General features: G+C 51.9%; 1 protein-coding gene across 25 annotated transcripts in view; it reads left to right on the top strand.

The window, feature by feature from the left end:
- MICAL3 (microtubule associated monooxygenase, calponin and LIM domain containing 3) overlaps window positions 1–21,526 on the top strand; it is a 196,777-nt gene that overhangs the window by 107,980 nt on the left and 67,271 nt on the right. For all 25 annotated transcript variants that reach the window (XR_012324629.1, XR_012324628.1, XM_073789281.1 and 22 more), the window contains 2 exons: window positions 5,798–5,886; window positions 6,582–6,669. Coding sequence is in view for 23 of the 25 variants with exons in the window: in XM_073789281.1 (XP_073645382.1) it covers window positions 5,798–5,886; window positions 6,582–6,669 (177 nt within the window). In the remaining 2 variants the exon portion in view is untranslated. The remainder of the gene's footprint in view (window positions 1–5,797; window positions 5,887–6,581; window positions 6,670–21,526) is intronic.

Here is a 21,526-nt window from a genome sequence, read left to right as displayed (position 1 = left end):
GTCCGAGACTCGCTAGCGTGGCTTAGCCTTTCTGTGCCTCACTGGGTTTTGAGGATTAATTGAGTCAATAGTTGTAAAGCACTTACAGTATTTGGCACATGGTAAATGTTAGATGAAAATCAGCCCTTTTTGTTATTAACGTAAGAAGCAAAAAGTATCACCAAGTTGGGTTTGGGAAGGGGTTTGAGGTGCATTAATCGAGCAGCTACAGTGCAGGACATGTGATGATGTCTCATTGATGGCTCTCACCCCACGAGACGGTGTGGTCTTCATGCTCTACATGAGGAAACGCGTGCTGAGAGGGTCACGTACCACTGAGTGGCTGGGATGGTGCCTGCACTGAGCTCTGGTTTCAGTGTGTGTGTTCCTCCCCTCAGGTTGTGCTGCATTCGTAGAGAAAACAAGGGTTTGGAATTTTCTTTTTACCTTTTGGTCAGGCTCATGGGACTCGTTTTTGAAACCTAAACCTCTTTACTTTATTAATTTAGGATACCGTAACAATTCAATGAGGATTCCCTGGTAGGTCAGTCTATTGAGTTGTATTTTTAAATCTAGAATTCTTTTACTAGAAAAAAAGCAAATTAATGGAGGAAAAATAGAAGAAAGGAATGAACCTAACTGTAGTTTTGTAGTTAGGTTGTAGTTTTCTGATACTACAATAAATAAGACTCTTGGTTGAAAGTAATGGAAACCCAGATCAGATTAAAGTTTATGCATAAGATTGACATCTTTCTTGCAGATAGCAGGGCTGCCCCTTCTCTCTCCCCATCCCTAAGAATCTGTTAGCCTAACTTAGCCACATGCCAGATCCTAGAGCACCGTGTCCTGGGGTGGGCTGGAGGGAAAGGGGATATTCTGATTGACCTATCTGGGTCATTTATCCACTTCTGTGCTGGGTAATGTCAGGCCACGTAGTTGGCAGCCCCATCAGAGTCATGTGGAGGAGGGAGGAGTGTTCCTTAAAGAATGAGACACAAGACAGGCAAAAAGTAGTGTGTGATCCAAGCACCAATACTTTTGTCTTGTCCTAATTACATTTTATCTTGGCCAAAATTAGCAAAAGTGAAATGGTTTATTACAGATTGTAGAAGGAGATTGTGTCCAAGCTGCTAAAAATAACCCACGACTCAACTCCCCTTATAGAGAGATAAGCAGTGGGGTTGATAGTCCTTTGCTCTCAAGTGCCCCTGACAGGAGGTGTGGTTCTCTGAGTTCTGATTACGTGCCAGGAGCTAGTGGGAAACTCTTATTTCAGAAAATATACTATCTATATGAATATTATTTGAAATTATGAAAGTCCACAAACTCTCTTTCTAAAAGATTTATGCAGTGTTGGGAGGGGGAGAAGTACCCGTAAAAGGAGAACAGAAGTCAGTTACTTTGAGGGGAAAAGAGAGAGAGAGATGTAATCGGATCACCAGGAGAAGGGAAGAAGAATGCCATTCATTTATCTCCTTGACTTTTTTTTTGAGATATAATTGACACATTGGTTTATGTGTACTGCCCGTTGATTTGACACATTTATTTGTAAAGTTATTACCACCACAGTGTAACCTAGGCTAAAACCACAGTGTTACCACCTCCGTGCCATCACATAGTTACTAACTCTTTTCTGTGGTGAGAACATTTAAGACCCACTCTTTAAGCAACATTCAGGTATATGATGCAGTATTATTTGCTTTGATCACCATGCTGTGCGTTAGATCCCCAAACTTGTTAATCTTATAATTGGAAGTCCCTACTCCTTGGCCAATATCTCCTCATTTCCCCTCCCCCCACCCCTACTGGCCACCATTCTACTCTCTGTTTCTCGGAGTTTGTCTTTTTTAGATTCCACATGTAGGTGATATACAGTATTTGTCTTTCTCTGTCTGACTTATTTCACTTAACACAATGCCCTGAAGGTCCATCCAGGTTGTCATATAGCAGGATTTCCTCCTTGCTCATGGCTGAATAATATTCCATTGTGTATACATATGTGTATGTATATATATATTATATATATATATCCATCCGTGGATGGAAGCTTGGGTTGTTCTTGTATCTTGGCCATTGTAAATAATGCTGCTATGAACATGGGGGTGCATATATCTTTTATTATAATTAGTGTTTTTGTTTTCTTCAGATAAATACCCAGAAATGGAATTCCTGGATCATATGGTAGTTCTATTTTTAATTTTTTGAGGAACCTCCATACTGTTCTCCATAGTGGCTGCACCAATTTACATTCCCACCAACAGTGCATGAGGGTTCCCTTTTCTCCACACCCTCTCCAACGCTTGTTACCTCTTGTCTTTTTGACAGTAGGCATTCTGTCTGGTATGTGGTGATATCCTGTGGTTTTGATTTGCATTTCCCTTATGACTAGTGATGTTGAGCCCCTTTTCATCTATATGTTGGCCATTTGTATGTCTGTTTTGGGAAACTCTTCAGTTCCCCTGCTCATTTTTTAATCAGGTTGTTAGGTTCTTTGCTATTGGGTTATATGAGTTCCATATATATTTTGAAGATTAACCCATAGTTTGGGACCTTTTTTGTGGTGTGCAAGATATATTTTTTTTAATAACAATTTTTTTCAAAGATTTATTTTTTATTTATTTTATTTATTTTTGGCTGCGTTGGGTCTTAGTTGCGAGATGCAGGATCTTCATTGAAGCATGCGGGATCTTTCATTGCGGCACATGGGCTCTTCGTTGTGGTGTGTGGGCTTCTCTCTAGTTGTGGCCTGCAGGCTCCAGGGCACATGGGCTCAGTAGTTGTGGCATGCGGGCTTAGTTGCCCTGCGGCTGTGGGATCTTAGTTCCCCAGCAAGGAATCGAACCTGTGTCCCCTGAATTGGAAGGCAGATTCTTTACCAGTGGATCACCAGGGAAGTCCCTATAATAACTTTATTTTATTTTATTTTGAATTTTATTTTATTTATTTTTTATACAGCAGGTTCTTATTAGTTATCCATTTTATACATGTTAGTGTATATATGTCAATCCCAATCTCCCAATTCATTACTTTTTTTTTTTTTAAGTTGCGGCATGCGGGACCTAGTTCCCTGACCAGGGATCGAACCCAGGCCCCCTGCATTGGGAACACAGAATCTTAACCACTGCACCACCAGGGAAGTCCCCATACTGTTTTGATTACTATAGCTTAGTAATATAGTTTAAAATCAGGAAGTGTGATGCCTCTAGCTTTGCTCTTCTTTCTCAGGATTGCTTTGGTTATTTGGGATCCTTTGTGGTTCCATACAAGTTTTACAATTGTTTTTTGCGTTTCTGTGAAAAATGGCATTGAAATTTTAATAGAGATTACAGTGAATCTATAGATGGCTTTGGGTAATGTGAACATTATAACAATATTCTGATCCATGAACACTGGATATCTTCCCATTTATTTGTGTTTTCAGTTTCTTTCATCAAAGTCTTATAGTTTTCAGTGTATAGGTCTTTCATCTCCTCGGTTAGGTTTATTCCTAAGAATTTTATTTTATTTTTTGATGCTATTATGAATGGGATTTTTTTCTTCATTTTTTTTCTGATGTTTCGTTGTTAGTGTATAGAAACACAACTGTTTTCTATATGTTGATTTTGTATCCTGCAACTTTCCTAAATTTCTTGCAGTTTTTTTGGGTGGAGTCTTTAGCATTTTCTGTATATAAGATCATATCATCTACAAACGAAAACAGTTTTACTTCTTCCTTATCTATTTGGAAGCCTTTTTTTTTCTTTCTCTTGCCTGATTGTTCTGGCTAGGATTTCCAGTATTGAATAGGAATGGTGAGAGTGGGTAGCCTTGTCTTGTTCCTGATCTTAGAAGAAAAGCTTTCAACCTTTTGCTGTTGAATATGATATTAGCTGTGAGCTTGTCATATATGGCCTTTATTTTGTTGGTACAGTGCTTCTATACCAAGTGTTTTGAGCACTTTTTATCATGAGAGGATGTTGTACTTTGTCAAATGCTTTTCTGCATCTGTTGAGATGATCTTTTTTTTTTCTCTCTGTTAATGTGGTGAATCCCATTTATTGACTTATGGCTATTGAACCATCCTTGCATTCCTGGAATAAATCCCACTTGGTAATGCTGTATGATCCTTTTTTTTTTTTTTTTTTTTTTGCGGTACGCAGGCCTCTCACTGTTGTGGCCTCTCCTGTTGTGGAGCACAGGCTCCGGATGCACAGGCTCAGCGGCCATGGCTCACGGGCCCAGCCGCTGCACGGCATGTGGGATCTTCCCGGACTGGGGCACGAACCCGTGTCCCCTGCACCGGCAGGCGGACTCTCAACCACTGCGCCACCGGGGAAGCCCTATGATCCTTTTAATGTGCTGTTGAATTTGGTTTGCTAATATTTTGTTGAGAATTTTTACGTCTGTATTCATCAGGGGTATTGGTCTGTAATTTTCTTTTCTTGTACTGTCCTTATCTGGCTTTGGTAATGATGGTCTCATAAAATGAGTTTGGGAGTGTTCCCTCCCGTTCAGTTATTTGGAAGAGTTTGAGAAGTATTGTTAATTCTTCTTTAAATGTTTGGTAGAGTTCACCAGTGAAACCATCTGGTCCTGGGCTTTTCTGTTTTGCGAGGGTTTTGTTTACTGATTCAGTCTCCTTACTCAATATTGGTCTGTTCAGATTTTCTGTTTCTTCATGAGACTCAGATTTAATAGGTTGTATGTTTCTAGGAATTTATTCATTTCTACTAGATTATCCAGCTTTTTGGCATATAATTGTTTTTAGCAGTTTCTTACGATCCTCTGTGTTTCTGTGGTATCAGTTGTAATGTCTTCGATCATTTCTGATTTTATTTATTTGAGTCTTCTCTCTGTTTTTCTGAATTAGTCTCATAAAGGTTTGTTAATTTTGTTTATCTTTTCAAAAAAAAATCAGGTTCATTGATCTATTCTATTGTATTTCTGGTTAGGTCCTCTTACTTTAACTTTGGGAATAGGAAAGTTCATTTGTCAAAGGAGCCACTCTCTCCAGATGAGACGGATGAGTGGAATTACTCCTGTTTCAACAGTTTCTGTAATAGGGTCTATCCTTTAATTTTTGAAAGCCTTGGCTGGAAGTCGGGGGAAAGAAAGAGTCGGGAAAAAACAACCCTCAGTGACTGAATCCCACTACCAGTCTCATGGGAAAAGCCAAGGTTGGTGTTTTTCAAACTTTTGATCATGTCCACAATAGGACATACATGTTACACTAGGACCCAGAAAACCCAGGTGGGCACAGCTGAGCTGTGAGAGATAATCCTTGACTCTGAGGATGCCACAGTGCATGCTGATGCTTTTTATTAGGCTTTATTCTGTTTTGTTTTAGTCACAGTGCACTGTAGGATTTTTGGTTTGTTTTGCGTTGTTTTTAATGCTGGTCCTGACCCACTGTGGGTGGCGCTGGCTCGCGGGTGCTTGCAGAAGGGCGGCAGGAGGGCCCCAGCGGGCTCATGTTCGGTGCCGCCCCACCCCCGGCAGCCTTCAGGCCACCACCGCTTGTGTTCATTCTTGGTTTCCCCAGAAATGCTCCTCTGGCTCTTCATGTGACCACATCTTTGTTCTGCACACACTGCCACTTTGTTTGCGGGCCCTGCCGTGCAGGCTTCGGTCTTTGCTCCAAGCCCTGATTGGGTGATGGCTCCGTGGCCTCCACACATCCGGGCACAGGGGAGAGGAGGGCCTGGCCTCCCTGGACAAGAAGCCTGGGCCTGGGGAAGGCCGGTGCCGGGGCGAGCGGACGACTGTGCCAAGACCAGGGGTCAAGCTGGGAATCTCAGAGACTTGCTCACCCTCTTCCCCTGCCCCTTGCTGCCTGCAGGTAAATTCTACTGCAAACCACACTACTGTTACCGGCTGTCCGGGCCTGTACAGAGGAAGAGACCAGCAGTGGCCCCTCTGTCTGGAAAGGTAATGTTGATCGGCCGCAGGGGGCGGGGGGGCAGCAGGTGCTGTTTCAGTGTGGTGACAGGTCAGGGTGTGGCCAGCAGGCCCTGAATGGCCACTGCATTGCCTTTCCTGTGAGTGGGAGGGCCTGAGAGATGGTCACAGTCCGATATGGGGAGGGAGCATCTTTTCAAGCCTAATCTAATGTTGGGTTTCAGTAAGGTAATGTTCCAGCACCACCTGAGTTGGATTTGGAAGACCACGTCAGACCTTGTCTTCTGCTTACTGTGTAAAAAAAAGCCTCTTGCCTTTGAAAATCTCACCCTTCCTGAGAGGAGGACACTGGAAAAGGACTTGGCTAGAAATAAATGCTCTGCAGCCAATTCCTTGAACTTTCTATATTCTGGGAATTACTTATCTAAGAACCTTCTTTTTACAAAAAAAAAAGTGAGTGTAATCAGCTCCCGCATCTGTCTTTCCAAGTGAGCTGTGTATTCTCTCCGCTCTGTGGTGTTGCCCTGTGGGCGTGCAGTTGACTGATGCTTCCAGGAGGGCCTCTGCGGACTGCAGAGAGCCTGTGGGGGAAGGGACGTGAAGCGTGCCCTGGTGCGGCTCTGGGTTTCCTGGTGAGGGCAGCAGACCAGCAGCCAGGCGTCATTGTCTCCTGAGATGTGGGTGCTTCACTCAGTCACTCTTCCTCTTCTTGTGGACTTTCCTAGGAGGCCAGGGGACCCCTGCAGGACAGCCCTGCTGCAGACACCAACGGACAGCCCAGCACCAGTGCCAGCCCTGCCGAGAGAACTCCAGGTAGCCTCACTTCCTTGTTTGGCTGGGTGGCGCGTCACTCTCTCGGCCTCTGTGACAAGGCCAAGGGGATGAGCCAGCACCTCCAAAGCAACATTTCTTCAATTGGGCATCAGGTGGCCCAAAACCCTCTGGACTCCTTTTTCATGTGCCAGCTGCTTGCATTCGGAGTCCCCTTTCTCTATGGCCTGTCGGAGGTGCTGGTACAAATCAGAGGGGAGTTTCACTGGCCGACCGTGAGCCAGTAGGGGTGCCGTCTGGTGAGCGGCGTCACCCAGGCTTCGGTACTGTCTATTCAGAATCTCATTTTTATTGCTGGAGTCCTGGGACCTGTCCACATCCATCAGATACCTTGGGGGGTTGGCCCAGGCCCTGTCTAGGGAACAGGAGTTCAAAACAGGCTGCTTTTAGCACTGACCCAAGTGATGACCCAGGGCAGTGGGGCCTTCCTGTAGTCCCTCGCTGTGGGCTCCTTGGATAGAGCGTGGAATTGTGAAAAGGCCCCAAGGTCTGAACGTGTGTCCACCTGAACTGGACATCCTCCATCCTCTTCCCTGCTCAGGTGTCTAGGTGGCTGCCACTGCTGTCCCACCTCACCTGTAACCCCTGAGGGACATGCCCTGTCCTGGTCATTTTGGGGCATTTGAACTCCTAACGAGGATCAGGCCCTGATTGGTCCCACTTTCACTAACCTCTTCCTGTGTCAGGAGGTGAGTGGCACCACCCCACATCTAAAAACACATTTGTTCTGGTCTCGAAGGTCAGGAGAAGGAAGGGCTCATGGGTACCAGACTTCTTGTGAAGAATTGTGGTTTTTCCTTAAAATCACCTCTCCCTACTCCCTGCCAAACCAGCCTGTGACGTGTGTCCACAGTTCCACAGATGTGGGTGGTCCTGATGCCCTGCGCAGCCCCGACAGGTCATAGCCCACGGTCACTGTAGCCAGTCGGAGAGGAAGTCGTCAGGGCCCTGTTTTCACCTGTCACAAGTTTCTTCCCTTCAGAGCAAATAGGTCTCAAGCAGCCGTTTACAAACTCACAGAAATCACCATATTGAAAACTAAAGATTATCAGCTAAGGCCAGAAACTATGGAGAGGGAGTTGGTAGTGGAATTTCCAAAATGGGAGAAGAGAAAAGTTATCCACTGAGCCTTCAAATGGGAGGTTAGCAGAGTTGCTCCTTCGCCTGTGCTCCGGAACTAACGCAGGCCCCGTGGTGTTGCTCTGGGGTAGGAAGGTGTCCCAGACGCTGGGCAGTGCCCCTGGGTGCAGTGACTGGAGTTTAGGTGAACTCAGCTTCTGCTACTATGTGTGTCCTGATAAAATCTAGGCAAGTTTTTAAGTGCCCTGCAGATTGGACCAATATTTTATAGCCATGTTTAAGCTACAAATGACTTGGTACCCCTTGAGCCCCTTTATAATCTGTCTTTTTCAAGAAGTGCTGACGGCCCTTGCAACAGGGGAGCTGGTAGAGACAGGGCGTGTGCCTTTGAGCAGGTGGGAACCACCTGGGTGCTCAGCAAACAACTAAAACGTTCGGCTCTCTTTGTGGGCATCTGAAGAAGAGCGAAGCCAGTGGAGGTCAGGCCGTTCCTGAGCCAACGTCGTGCACTCTGTCCAGTTCAGTTTGCCGTCTCTGCCTGCCTGCTTTGAAAGCATAGTGGGCTTTGGGTTTTTAGCAGTTGTGGAGAATTAAGCGTTCCATAGAGAAGAGGACCACTCTGTGAAGCAGGGAGAGAAGATGAGAGCTGGGGTTGTGGTGACAGAATCAAAGTCCTGAGGACCTTCTTGATTCTGAAGGTGATGCGCCTGTCACAGCATGAGGGGTTCAGGATGTGAAGCCCAGTTGGAGGTGCCCTGTAGGCAGTGGCAAGGCCAGCACCCGGGGCCGCTGGGGTCCAGTGAGTCCCTGCCTCTGGAGGCCCGAGCTTTCTGAGAGCGCGGTTCCAAGTGGACGTGCCGCGGAGCACCAGCACTTCCCCTTCGTAGAACAGGAGCAGGGTCGTGGGTGTATGTTCTAGCTGGCAGGAAATCGGTTTCTTTTTCTCCTTTAATAAGGATTCCCTTCTTTAAATCCCAAACCAAAGCTTTGATTGGTTAACTAGAACTTCCTTTTGAAAAGCTTCAGAAAAACTCAGGTGTTTCGGGGCTTCAGGAAATGTGTTGTGGACGGCTGTGGTCAGGCTGGTTCTGGGCACGTCCCCTGGGCTGCACTTTGAGCAGAGCGAGTAATACGTGGAGCATGGTTCACGCCCCAGATCCATGTCCCCCAGGAGGTCGTCTGGAGGAGACGTGGCTGTGGCTGGCACTGCTCTGTGCCCCCCTTTAGCTTGTGGCATTTCCCTCTCTTCCCTTATGTTCTTCTCTTACACCAAAACGACTGCTGTTGCCAAAAAAACAAACACAACCCGCGAGTTAGAACCTGGTCCGGCGTCATCTGTCTCTGGGCCCCTGGCCTGCAGCTGCTGCCTGATTTAGCATCTTTGTTTGTAACGTGCTTTTAATGTAGAAACCCTCTCTGCTGTTCTCAAAATCAGTAAGTGCTTTGTTTCCAAGCTTCTTATACTTAGTGCTGCAGGTCAGTGGACCTGGCACAGATTTTCTTACCCTGGCCTCATAGTACCTGCCCTGACTTTAGGAAACATTTGGATAACAACAGGCAGAGAAAGAAAACCCCCAGTGGGATGTTGTGCCCTTGAATACAAGACCCTCAGTTGAAGGTTTTTAGATCCTTTTTTCATCCAGAGGAATCCCCTTTGCACCTCACATAGTGGGTAACCAGAACTGAAGCGTACAGGCATGGGGTATCATAGGGAACAGAAGAGCTTTGCTTCCAGTACAGGTGACAGACATGGGATGGGAGAAAGGCTTCATTGTCTGTCGTCTTACGGAAAGATGATCTTAACATAAAAGGCTGCCTCGCTGTGGCTGCCGCCTGCCGCGTCCCCAGACACACCTGCACGGTCACCCTTGGGTTCCGTAGTCTGGATGCTGAATGAGCCATTAGGAAACGCAGGCATTTCCCACATCAGCTAGAATAGCCACGCGCGGTACAATCCTGGGTTCCTGCCGTCAGGAGGATCTTCCCACTGCTTCCCAAGCCCTCTTCCCTTATAGGCATTTCTGGAAAACCTATTTAGAAAAGCAAAGAGAATTCCAAATCCAGCTTCGCTCTCCAACCCCACCCCAAGAGTCCAAGTGGACAGTGATGTGCGAACACATACGTATACGCACATGTGTTTGCGCTGGCTTAGTCTCATGTCTACAAGTACACGTTTATATGTTGTGCCCTAAGTGGTGGTAACAGTACTAGTGAAGCTTCCCCAGGCTTCTTGTCCCTGGGCTCTGGCTTACACCGGGGACCATGCCACTGACCTGGCTTAGTGTTCCCGGGGAGGTGGGGACCGCGGGGGCAAGTGCCCCCGGACATGAGCAGTGCACACTCCCCACCCCAGAAAGGTGACTTAGACAAAGCAGGGGAGCAGGGCTCTCGCTCAGGAATCCCACGGGACCGCTTCGCTTCCAGGCGCGGGTCTGTTAGCACAGCTCCCTGCTGTCTCTTGGTGTTCAGTGTGTCTGTAGGACAGTGCAATCCTTAGTCTCTCCTGAAAGGGGCCTCAGCATGGCCTTCAAGGCCTGGCCAGTGAGTTAAGGAGTTCTACACCCACTTTTCCTGATCTGTTAAGCTTGGGGTAGAGGGCGGGGGCAGGCAGCAGGCGGGTCCCCAGGAGTGGTACAGAGGCCAGAGTTGTGCCAGGGACGGTGCACCTGTCCGTCTCCGGCCTTCCTGCCGTGAAGCCTCGCCTTTGCCTTCGTCTCTAACCTGTGCTGTTGTGCGTTTTGGTGTGTTTCTTTGTGAGTTGTTTTTATTTAATTGTGTAACTTCGTTTTTCCGTTATTGTGAAACTAAGGTGTTGTGCTTTTAATTTTTTTTAACAAGTGTTACCGTTCTTATTTAAGAGAATAAATTCCAAACAATCTTCAGGTTTCTGAGTATTTCTTTTCCTCCCCTTTTTCCTGATTGGAGGGTGGGGAGGGGTCGCTCAAGCAGGTCTCAGGAGTGGGCGTGAAACCACGGTACCTCAGGATTCTCACTCCTGGGCTGGGCTCGGGAGAGAACGTAGGTGTATTAAAATGGGGAAACAGGGTGTTTATACCTAAAATACAGGTTCCCATTAGTGGAAGGGCCCCTGTTTGAGGGGGGCATGGTGGAAGACATTTTGCTTCCTTGCTTGGAGGAAGATGCCACCTGTGTCCCCCATTCCTTCATCCAGCATGAGGGCCCTGAGGCGGGAGCAGGTGAAGGAGAAAGCTCTCCGCGGAGCCTGCCTCTGCCTGAGCCCAGGCCGTGCCCTCCTCTTTCCGACTAGCTGGTACCGTGGGGACCGGAGCGCTTGGGCGCCTCTTCGCTGCCTTGAGGCTTTTGCCTGGCGTCAGGGACGGTCCTTGCTCTGTCCTCCCAGCTCTGTCCTCCCAGCTCTGTCTGTTTCTGTGACCTGGACACACAGGCAGGGGGTCCAGTTCTGCTTGGCTGCTCGAGCCTGGAGGGCTGAGCCCCCTTCTCACACACACACACTGTGACCTTGGCAGCGGGGCCTCTGATGCCGGCTGGCCCGCCGACCACAGGGGCACAGCCGTTTGGGTGCTGAATGGGGCCAGGAGAGGGCACATCGGAGGGGGGCGCTCAGCGCCAAGTCTGCGCCCACCGTGCTCTAGGTGATGGCGGCCTGGTGTGAGGCGGCCTCCCGGCCTCCCCTCCACCCGGCGGCCCCCTTGGGTCCCTGTGTGGCCACAGCACCATCACTGGGTTGGGAGTTGGTCCCGGCATGGAGAGCGCCTGCCTCTCCCGGCCTGCTCGCCACCCTCCCCCTTCTCTGAAATCAGTCAGTCTGGTCTGTCCTGGGCCCTGCAGAAGGCTGGGAGAAAAAGGAGTCGGGCTGAAGACCCTGGAGAGCTCCCTTTGGGTCGAGTTTCTTTCTGAAACTTGAAGCCCATTCTCTTTTTTTCTCATCTGTTCCCTGGCCCTTCCCTCACTGGGACACTGCCCAGGAGGGCTCCTGCGTGCGACGGGGCGCAGGAAGCAGTGAGAATGGGCTGCCCTCTGTTCCCGTCCTGTCCCGAGGGACCCACTGAAGACAAGCCCCCGCTCGGGCCTTGCTGGGGTGTAATAGCCAGCAGACAGCTTCAGGAAGACTCCTCCCCAAACGCCAGGCCCTTTCACAGAGCTCTACAACCTCACCAAGACTCCAAAACCAGGCCTTACCTGGCACCTCGATCCAGCCAAGCATCCAGCAAGTGCCGGCGAGTAGATCCGTCCTGAGGGCCTGCGGGGAGGAGGCGTGCGCGCTGGGGCAACGCCTCTCGCTCCACAGCTGCTCTGGGGTCAGCGAGGCTTTGCTCCAAGAAGGGCAGTGGGTGAGAGGTTGAGGCGCCCCTACACCCGAGCCAAGCAAACCTGACCTCGCCCTTGATGGTGTCCACAGGTGAGGTTAGACTGCCCCCCATCACTCACAGAGGGGCGTTGGCATAAAGGGCAGTTTGGGGATACCTTCCGGCAGAAGGGGGTCCGGGGCCCTAGCTCTGCCTACTAAGAACAGACTCCTGGGGCCATGCTAGTGATTGCTAGAAAAATCCTTAAAGTTGAGTCAGAATTTCTGTTGCCTCTTACGTGTTCTTTACCTCTATATCTGTACTCACCAGCTTGCTGTGACTGTGCATTAGTCGTATGAAACTGTCCCTGGTATGAGTTCCTATTCTGTACTTTGGTAAAATGTCAGGGTTATTGCCACTGTGTCACTGTTGTTTCATAGTGTCTTTGCCTGGAATTGTAGGTCTTTGGTGGTTATTTTGTGTTAAGGGGCCCCGGTTACCGGAAGAGCTCGGGCCCTGCAATCCAGGCACCTGCTTGCTTCTCTGCGGTTCCTGCGCCCCGGGTCCCGGTGTGACTGGGCCTCCATCACAGCTGACTCCCCAAGAAAGCTCGGCCTTACTGGGGGCCCCTGCAGACCTGTGCTGCCAGACGGGGGTTGGGGCTCCGGAAGGACCTGGGCCTCAAACACACAATGAAATCAGGGCTGTTTCAGTGCAGAGGCCTAAATAAACATGTTTTCGTTCAGTTCTCGTGTTCTTCCAGGGCAATAAAGCTGGGCATCGGTGGAGGTGACTTCCTGAGACTGTCATCCTCCTGGTGCCTTGCGGCTGCTCAGAGACCAGACCCAAAGAAAAGTGTGACTAGGGACCTGAGGGCGGAGAGTCTGTAAGGCGCCTGAGCTCAACCTGGTGCCGACGGAGAACAGCTGATTTTGTCACAATACGGTTATAGTAGCCTGTTTATTCTTGTTCCCCTGTTTTCTAGAATTGAGTCAGAATCTAGAAAGACCAGGCTGGAGAAGACCAGCTGTAAAATTTCCCTCCCACCATTTGCCACCAGCAGACTCATCTGGGTCAGTACGTTCTTCCTCTAGAAGAGAAGGCTCTGCCCTAGGTTCTGTCTCCTGTGAATTACTCTAAACCAGTTCCCTGCCTGCCTTCAGTGGGGCATCAGCATTGCTGGAGGCCCAGGAACACAGGGATCCGGGTGCTGGCAAGGCAGCCCCAGTGGAGGCTCTGGGCCCTGGGGCGACGGAGCTTGGCCAGCTGCCTGCGTGCAGGAAGGGCCAGAGTCTTGCTGCCCTCGGGGGCTGCTGAGAGCCAACAGCCGTGCTCCGGGCGACTGCAAATACCACGCCAAGGGGCCATCGTGTTTACAACCGGGAGAGCACCCGCTTCTGTTGGAGTCTCCCTCAGATAAAAAAAGAGAGTGAAACTTGAAGTGTGCTCACTGCTGTCAGTCTCCCCCGAGTGTTTATACTGGTGAATCTGCCCTTGGGCTGATGTCACACGAACTCATAGAGAACAATTCAGGAAGACGCGTAATGGGGTACAGCTAGTGTGCAGCACTTACTGTGTGCCAGGCACTGTCCAGACGCCTTCTGTATACACATCCCTCATCTAATCACACCGTAGGCTGTGAGGAAGGTAGCATTTTGCAGACTGGATCGAGGCCCCGTGACTGACCCAGGCAGAGCCGGGTGGAGTCGGTACAGGACGTGCACAGTGCCGCCCCCTCCACTCCTGTGTCCTCCAGCCTCAGCTTGTCCGCACGGGGCAGCGGGAAGAGAGCTGTGTGTTGGCTCCGCCAAGATGACTTTCTAAAAACACGCACGAACGCCCGTGTCATCTGTGAATGTGCATTTGGTTATTTCCAGGAAATACGTGTCCCCAGATTTTTAGCGGCGACCCCAGGGCTGGGAATGTGCCTTTGCAAAGAGGGTAGATTCCAGAGCAGAGGGTTTCATCACTGGTATGTGAAGGGGGAGATCAGAAGAGATGGAGGAGGAGAATAATGATGTTGAATCGACTGCTTTTCATTTTCTCCGTATCAGCACTCTTTGATCAGTTCAAACGATACCAAGCCTAAAGTCATGCTATTAAGATGTCCCTCCACACGGAACCTCCCTGTCAGTCTGGAGGAGCCGGGCTTGTGCTCCGGGATGGTGTTCAGTGCTGCTCTCGGGCAACAGTCTAGCTACTTCTGACTTGTACGCCTGTTGCTTATTTCTCCTCTACGCTCGCGTTTTATCACACTTCTCTAAGAGGCCCCGGGGGTGGTGGAGCCGACGGTTTCCTTCTCTTACTACTGATGCTTTACAGCTGCCGTTCACAGTCGTTGCCTGGCCTGGCCCTGGGTGGGGTTGGCAGAGGAGAGGGAGAGATGAGGGTCTGCCTCTTTCTGTCCTGACACTTTCAGCAGAATCACCCATGACAGGAGTTAAACACGGACATTCTTACCTGTCGGAGTTTGGGCCGCTCCAGACTCCACTCACGTAAAATGACGCTTAAATCCGGGCTAAGCGTGCATGTCATTGCAGTGAGCATTTTGGGTTCTGCCGTGTTGGATCAACTTGGGTTGGGCACAGAAGCAGCTCGGGAGGCCTGAGCATGTCCAGGCCCAGCCTCGGGCAGGTGTGTCATGACGGGCCCTGCGAGCTCATAGAGGATGTTTTTGGAAAATGGAAAAAGAAGAGAGTTGGGGACACGGAGAAAGAAGCAGTGTTTTTCCCCGTCGTGTTTCCACGTCTGCTTTTCTCCCTGGATTTAGTGAGCAGGCCTTCTGACGTATCTGTCAGCCTCTAGCACCTGGCCTCTGTCCCCAGGCCCCACGCCGGAGGGCTGGGCGGGTGGACGGGGGACGGTGGGACGGACAGCATCTCCGTGAGAGAGAGACTCCTCTGTACCGAAGGACAGTGAAGGGCGGGGCATGTCTGCCCGGCACAGGGATTGTGTGCCCCACACGGCCCTTCCTGACAGGCCCTCCACGCGCTGCCCTCCAAGGTTCAGGATGCCTCACTCTGGTGGCAGCATCACTGCTCTGTCCTAATGACTTTGTCCATTGGGCCACGGTCCAACATCTGGTGTGCCGGTTGGCCTGATCAGTGAGAGGTGGGAGATAGTCTGCTGTGATTTCCAGGCAGGGCTCTCGGGCTCAGCACTGTTGACGTTTGGACGGATAGTTCTTCGTTGTGCGTTGTTGGCTGTTTGCAGTATCCCTGGCCTCTTCCCACTGGATCTCAGGACACCCCCCTTACCAGGTTGTGACATTGCCAGGTGACCCCAGAGGAAAAGATCACCTGGTTGACCACCACCATTCTAGACTAAAGGCAAGAGAAGCAAGGACAGGCCCTAAATGTAAAATTAGCCTCCATTTGATTGTTCCTGTAGGAGACCAGGGAAGAGAGTGTGTGAGGACAAAGAAAGTGAAACAGACCACACTGGACAGCAGTGGCCTGCCCGCCCGTTAGGTTGTGGGCACACGCCTCCCAGCACGTGACGCGGTGTACACGTTGGCAGCCGTGCCGGTACCGTGTGTGCTGTCAGACACCGAGGAAATGTTTTAGAACAGGAGTCCGTTTTCCTGAACCACAGTGAATCGCCCTGCGCCCCAGAATGTGCTCATCTTCTGAGGTGACCACAGCCTCGGAGAGCAGAGCTGGGTCTAAAGGGGGCAAGCACAGATCTTGAAGAGAAGATGCAGCCTGTTATCCTTGCTGTCTTCGGTCATTCATCTCTCTGAGCCTCCGTTTCCCCATCTATTAAGATCCTAAAATGGAAAAAAAGCTCCCTGCTGCTCTACTTCATGAGATTGTTGTCAAGAGCAAATAAGCTAAAACGTGTGGAAACTTGTTTATTTAAAAGAATTACAGGAATATCAACTCTGAACATTGGTGGAGATTCCAGAAAATGCTGGCATAATCAGAGTGAGAGTGAGTTAGGGTTATTTCTGCTGACTGGGCGATGCATCCTGCGGGGTTAGGACCGGACGGCCTGCTGGGATGTGTTCCCAGCCAGCAGAGATTTGGGGAAACAGAACAGTGAGGAGGGCTGGCCGTGTCTGGTCCTGAGACAGTGGGCGTTGAATCTCTGCAGGGCTTGGCTAAATTTGGCCTTGCTTGTTCCTCAGCCTGCGTGGATGGGCTGTGAGGTCACCTGCTAACTCCACGACACCCTGGGGGCTCTTCACTGTAGCAGCGGAAGAAAAGCAGTCCTGGATAGGTTGACATTAAGCTGAATTTCAACACCCACGTGAGAGTCAGAGGACAGTGCAGGATTATAGCTTCTCTTAGGCAGAGGTAGGGTTACACGTGGGCCTGGGGACGGTGTGGCTCCCCACAAGCCCCCAGGGGCTCCGAGCCACCTCCCGGCCTGGAGTTGGCGCAGGGACAGTGCTTCGTGGGTGCCAGGCTGGCCGCTGGAGAGGGCTCTGAACTCCCAGCACCAGCCGTGCAGGCCCCCGTGCCCGGAAGTCTCAGGGACCGGCTGACAGATGAGAGCGCAGGTGTGATGGGGCCGCCGAGGTGCGCCTCAGGTGGTGCTTGTGGGCATTGCTGGAGGAGCTTGGCTCCTTTCCCACAACAGATATGCGGTGCCTGAGGGGAGGCCTTTGCAGAGATGCTGTCTTTGGAAGGAGCCTGTCGCAGAGCAGAGGGCCTTTCGTCGCGAGGTGGGTTTGTCCCTGTTGATCGTTGGATTATGGGCAGGGCCTCGCTTCCCACCTTCCACGGCTCAGAGGCCAAGCCCGCTCTGGGGCTGTGCAGCTGGCCCCCCGAGAGCCCCTCGCAGCCAGCTTGGGATGCACTCTGGACTGAAGTGCCCCGGAGGGGAGGGGCGCAGTCTAAATGCACATCTGGGGAAGCTCATCACCTGGCAGTGCCTGGTGGGCAGACGCGTGGTCCTTCTCTCCCTTCCCACCTCTCCCCTCCGCGTGCTCGTGCGGGTCTGGTCCTCCAGTGCGCGAGATGCTCCCTGGAGCTCAGCTGCTCTCCACGGTGAAGCGAGGACATGCGTTTAGGACATCAGGTCGTTTGAGATGGTGTCTTTTCAGAGCCTTCCTCCGTGGAGTCTTGTAGGACGTTGGCATCTTCATAGGAATTTCTCTGTCCCGGGCGCCAAGGGAACGGCTACTGTCTTCACAGAGGTGGTGTTCCTGGGGCCTGGAACAGTATCAAGCTGTTGGGGCCTGGAACAGTATCAAGCTCCTTGATACTGGAACAGTATCTTCTTGGGGCCTGGAACAGTATCAAGCTCCTTGAGACACGCAGAGGCCCTCAGTGTTGTGTGTCAAGATGAGGAAACCGAGACTAGATTATGTCCAGCCAATTCCTTAAAAGTGTAGTGAGGTGTTGCTGTAGTTCAGATACAGACTGAGACCTTCCATCTTGACTGTTTATTCAAGACGCTTTACCGAACACTTGCTCTGCTGCACTGATGGTACCAGAACCACAGGAGGCCGGGAGAGCCCTGTGCAGCGGACCCTCCATTTTGGGGTGCACTCAGGAGGTGGATGGTGTGATGAAGGTGCGCTAGAGCCCTGGGGGTGCGGAGGGGCCAGCAGCAGCAGGCAGAGGCCCGGGCTGGGCTGACCTGTGGACCACCCTTATCTTTACCCGCCTCTTATTAAGATTTCAGAGGCTAGCCCCACGAGTGGGCTGGTGGACAGGCCCCTTACCTTGAGCTGTAGGGACCCTCCTGATCTGCCGGCCGCACCCATGGCTCCCGTGTGTGCACAGGTGTGTGCATGTGGGCGGCCAGGTGGGAACAGCAGAACTGCAGCTAGAGCTCAGCTCTGTGGGATTTAAGAGAAAACACAGCAGACCCCAGCGCTTTAGACAGCAGAGAGGTGGCCATTCTGCGGGGTGACCCAGCTGACTGTTAAGGGTCAAGTCGAGTTTCATCTCTGAGATATTTCGACACATGAAAGATATGTTATCAAGAAGCTACACGAAGCCCTGGTAAGGTGTTTTTTTTTAATGGAGACTCGGGTACGTGCCTTAAAAGAGACCTCTTTGCCTTGGCCAGTTAGAGTGACGTGTGCCAGGATTTCCACCTGCCAAAAAGACACCTTTGGGAGATGTACTAATAGCAGCAAAAGTCACGTCATGTTAGGAAACTAACGTAACAGCAAAAGTCCCCTGGGATCCTGCAGATGGGAAGCCAAGGGCTGTGGCGATGGACGAGCCCCTCAGCTTCCTGAGGGGACTCTGCGGGCTGCAGGCTCCCACCTCCCACCTGGTGGGTTACCTGGGACAGTTCTGACTTGTCCCTGTTGCGCTTCCCGTCCTCGGCCTCTCGGTCACTGCCCGACTCTTGGTAATTCAGTATCTCCCCCTTGCGTCCGCGTGACCCGCTTTTCTCTGTGCCGCACGTGAGCACGCGGTCCCCCGGATGACGAGGAGACGCTGGGTGTGGAGGGGCAGTTAGCGATCCCGTCCCTCGCTGCACAGCCACACAGCCCCGGGTGCCGTCCGGGACCGGTCTTCTAGGGCCTGTGGACATCAGAACCCTGGGTGGCAATAGTGCCGGCAGTGCCCAGCGGCGGGGCGTGCAGCTCACGTCACAGTCCTGACTCAGCCGTTCGTCCCTGTTCCTTCATCACCTGCTTCCCGAGCAAAGGAGCATCTGACACCCTCCTGTCCTGTGACCTCGGGACGTGCAGTGAACCCCACCCAGTGCAGTGAACCCCACCCCCCGACAGCAGGAAACCACAGAAGAGTCTGTCGGAGGGTCCACGTGCAGGGGCTGGAGTCACCTCACCGAGGCAGTGCTTGGAAACTCCTTCCTTTGGCCTCCAGAACCAAAGCGCCGGCGAAGTGTGCGGTGTCCTCCAGAGGGAGAAATCGCCGTGCGAGGCCTCAGGCGTGCGGCCGGCCCAGCAGAGTCTGCTGAGGCCCAAACCAGCTGTCCCAGGGCCCTTCTGAGAAGGCCGTGGAAGCAGCCCCAGTGAGCCTTTCCCCCAAGATGGGCCTCCTCCTCCTGCAGACACCAGACCCCACTGTCCTGCCGGACGCGAGCGGGGACAGGGTCCCGGGCAGAGCGGCCGCCTGCTTCTCGGACAGCTGAGCGGCAGCTCAGCCGGCAGCTTGAGTGGCATGAGGTGGGGGGAGTGGGCTGCTTCTTCCCCGCAGGGCCGCTGGGCCACTCACGCCACGGGGTCCCTCTTGAAGGCAACGCCCCACAGAGGCAGCTGTCTCTGGTCCGGACAGCGGTCCTGTCCCGGGGTGGCCACGCGTTGCCGCAGAACTGCAGCAGGGACCCCCTCGCAGCCCCGTGAGGACGGGGGCTCCTCATGAGGAGGGCGACCTCTCCCCCAGGGTGATTTCACGCGTGTTGCCAAGGGCTTTGGCAGCGCTCGTCCGTCAGCTGAGAGCAGGTTCTCCCGTGAGGAAAATATTTGCTTGAGGATGATGTATGGAGCTCACACAGGCAGTGACTGGCCCAGAGCAGGGCCCGTCACTCAGGCTCAGAGCCTTTCTCTTATTTAGGGTGCCACCCAGATCCTGGAGCTGTTTCCCTTCGGTCTATGGAGCTGGAATTGGCCTCCAGTGACCTGAGATCTGCTTGCCTGGACTTAGGGAACAGTCAGCCTAGGAATGATCCCAAATCCCTCATCCCACTTTCAGCTGGGAAGCCCCTGTGTGTCGCCACATGAAAAGCATGTGGCGTGGAGAGGCCGGGGGTCTTGGCCTGACCCTGCTGGTTCACTCTGACTTTCCAAACTGCCCTTCTGCAGCCTCTGCTCTCCTGGGCTCCTCCGAAGCTGACAAGACAGCGGGGACCCGGGGGCGGCAGGTGGGGGTCCTCTGTCACGGTGTCAGAACCACTGCCAAGGCCACCTCCACCATTACTTCCTTCAGTGTCTTAATTTACCATCACCATCCGGTTAGTCTGGCCAATGGCCCTCTGCTCAGGACAGAGAGTCAAGGATGCTGATTCTGTTGGTTTTTGTTTGTCTGAATTTCCCATGACATTTCAAGGTTATGGCCCAGGAATGCTAAGCACGCTTTGGCAGTTGGTGAATCTGGGGTACTTGGCGAGCATCCTCTGAGTGCCACCTTCCCTTTGGGAAAACGGCCTCCATGGGGACCCGGCCCTGAGGGAACATCCTGCTTTCCCTGGTCGCTGAAAGTGGGTGGAGACCAGAGGGGCCTGGGGCCTGACCAGTGAGTGACTCCAGCCCTCCCGCCTTTTACAGTGTCTCCAGTGGGAATGTCTTGGGCTTCACGGCCCACAGCCTCCTCTCTGTGGGGACCGATGTGTGAATGATCTGAGTGTTTCTGGCTTCGTTTTTGTTGCTTGTGGCCAAGCCCAGTATTAAATTAACATCTCCCCTCCCCAGAGCCCCAGCCTCTGGGCTTGGGGTTGGGTGATCCCCTGCTCTATGCAGCCTATGGAAACTCCAGAGAATTGACGCTGGGAGGAGGGCAGGATGTCATTCCAGACGCCAGACGCTCTGCTCCAGGACATTTCCATGGAGTCTCTGTCCTTCGTCATGAAGGTCATGATGGGGAGGAGATCGTGGTGAAGACGCCCCTGTGGGGGAAGGCAGAGCAGGACTCCAAGGAAATGCGCCTTGGCGGCAGCACACCAGGCCTCTGAGCAGACGCTGTGCTCCTGGGTCGGGTCGTGGCCGCACCGCTCACCAGCTGTGTGACCTTGGGCAGCTTACTGTCTCTGAACCACGGTGATCTCATTTGCAAACTGTTACCTACCTTAAAGCTGGCGCCTACCTTCGTGTTCCTCCAGACCGCCCTCCTTGGATCCCTGGGTGGGCCACGCGCCCCTTTTCCATGCTCCCGTGGTCCCGCGTGTGTGCTCGAGCCCTGACGCCTCTACACGCCTGGAACCATCCCTATGAGGACTTTCTTTGCCATGCCCGGCCTGCGGCGCTCGGAGTAGAGAGCATTTTAGCCTGTGTTGTTTCCCCAGGTTCTCGTGGAATTCCTGGCAGACACTGTGCGTTTCCCCCAAGGGTCTTCCCATGAGTGTTTTCCTTCTCTACCTTGAAATTGCTCAGTCTGAACTGATGATGTGAGTTGTTTTCCCTTAAGTGACAGCTCTTACTCTGTTTTTCTTCTACCATCTAAAAGAAATACTGGTCTTTATTCCAGATTCATGGAATTCCCCAAAACTTTGTGCTCAGGTAGTTGCCACCCATTTATTTCCCTTTCCGTTTAAGGGCAGTTGTCAAAAATACACGATGGGAAGGACAGAATCAAGTGGTACTGTAGTCGGGGACCCTTGGCCTTGTCTTTATCGAGCTGGGTTTTGATGAGGAGAAGGGAGGCCAGGAAGGCTGGTGTTTGGAAAGGCTGGCCCCGCGATTAGAGCCTGTGCCCTTGGAGGGCCTGGGGGCAGGTGTGGAGACTGTCCAGACCGTGTCCATCTGCTGTGCTCCCTGCCTCTTTCATGCTGTCATCTGGAGACCACGTGTTTCCTAATTTTCCACACGCCCTCATCCAGCATCAGAGCTCACACTTCAGGGGCCC

This window comes from Tursiops truncatus, chromosome 11, assembly GCF_011762595.2.
Source record: "Tursiops truncatus isolate mTurTru1 chromosome 11, mTurTru1.mat.Y, whole genome shotgun sequence".
In the NCBI taxonomy this organism is placed as follows: Eukaryota; Metazoa; Chordata; class Mammalia; order Artiodactyla; family Delphinidae; genus Tursiops; species Tursiops truncatus.
Note: the sequence above shows the minus strand (reverse complement) of the source record. Positions and strands in the feature narration are given on the sequence as shown.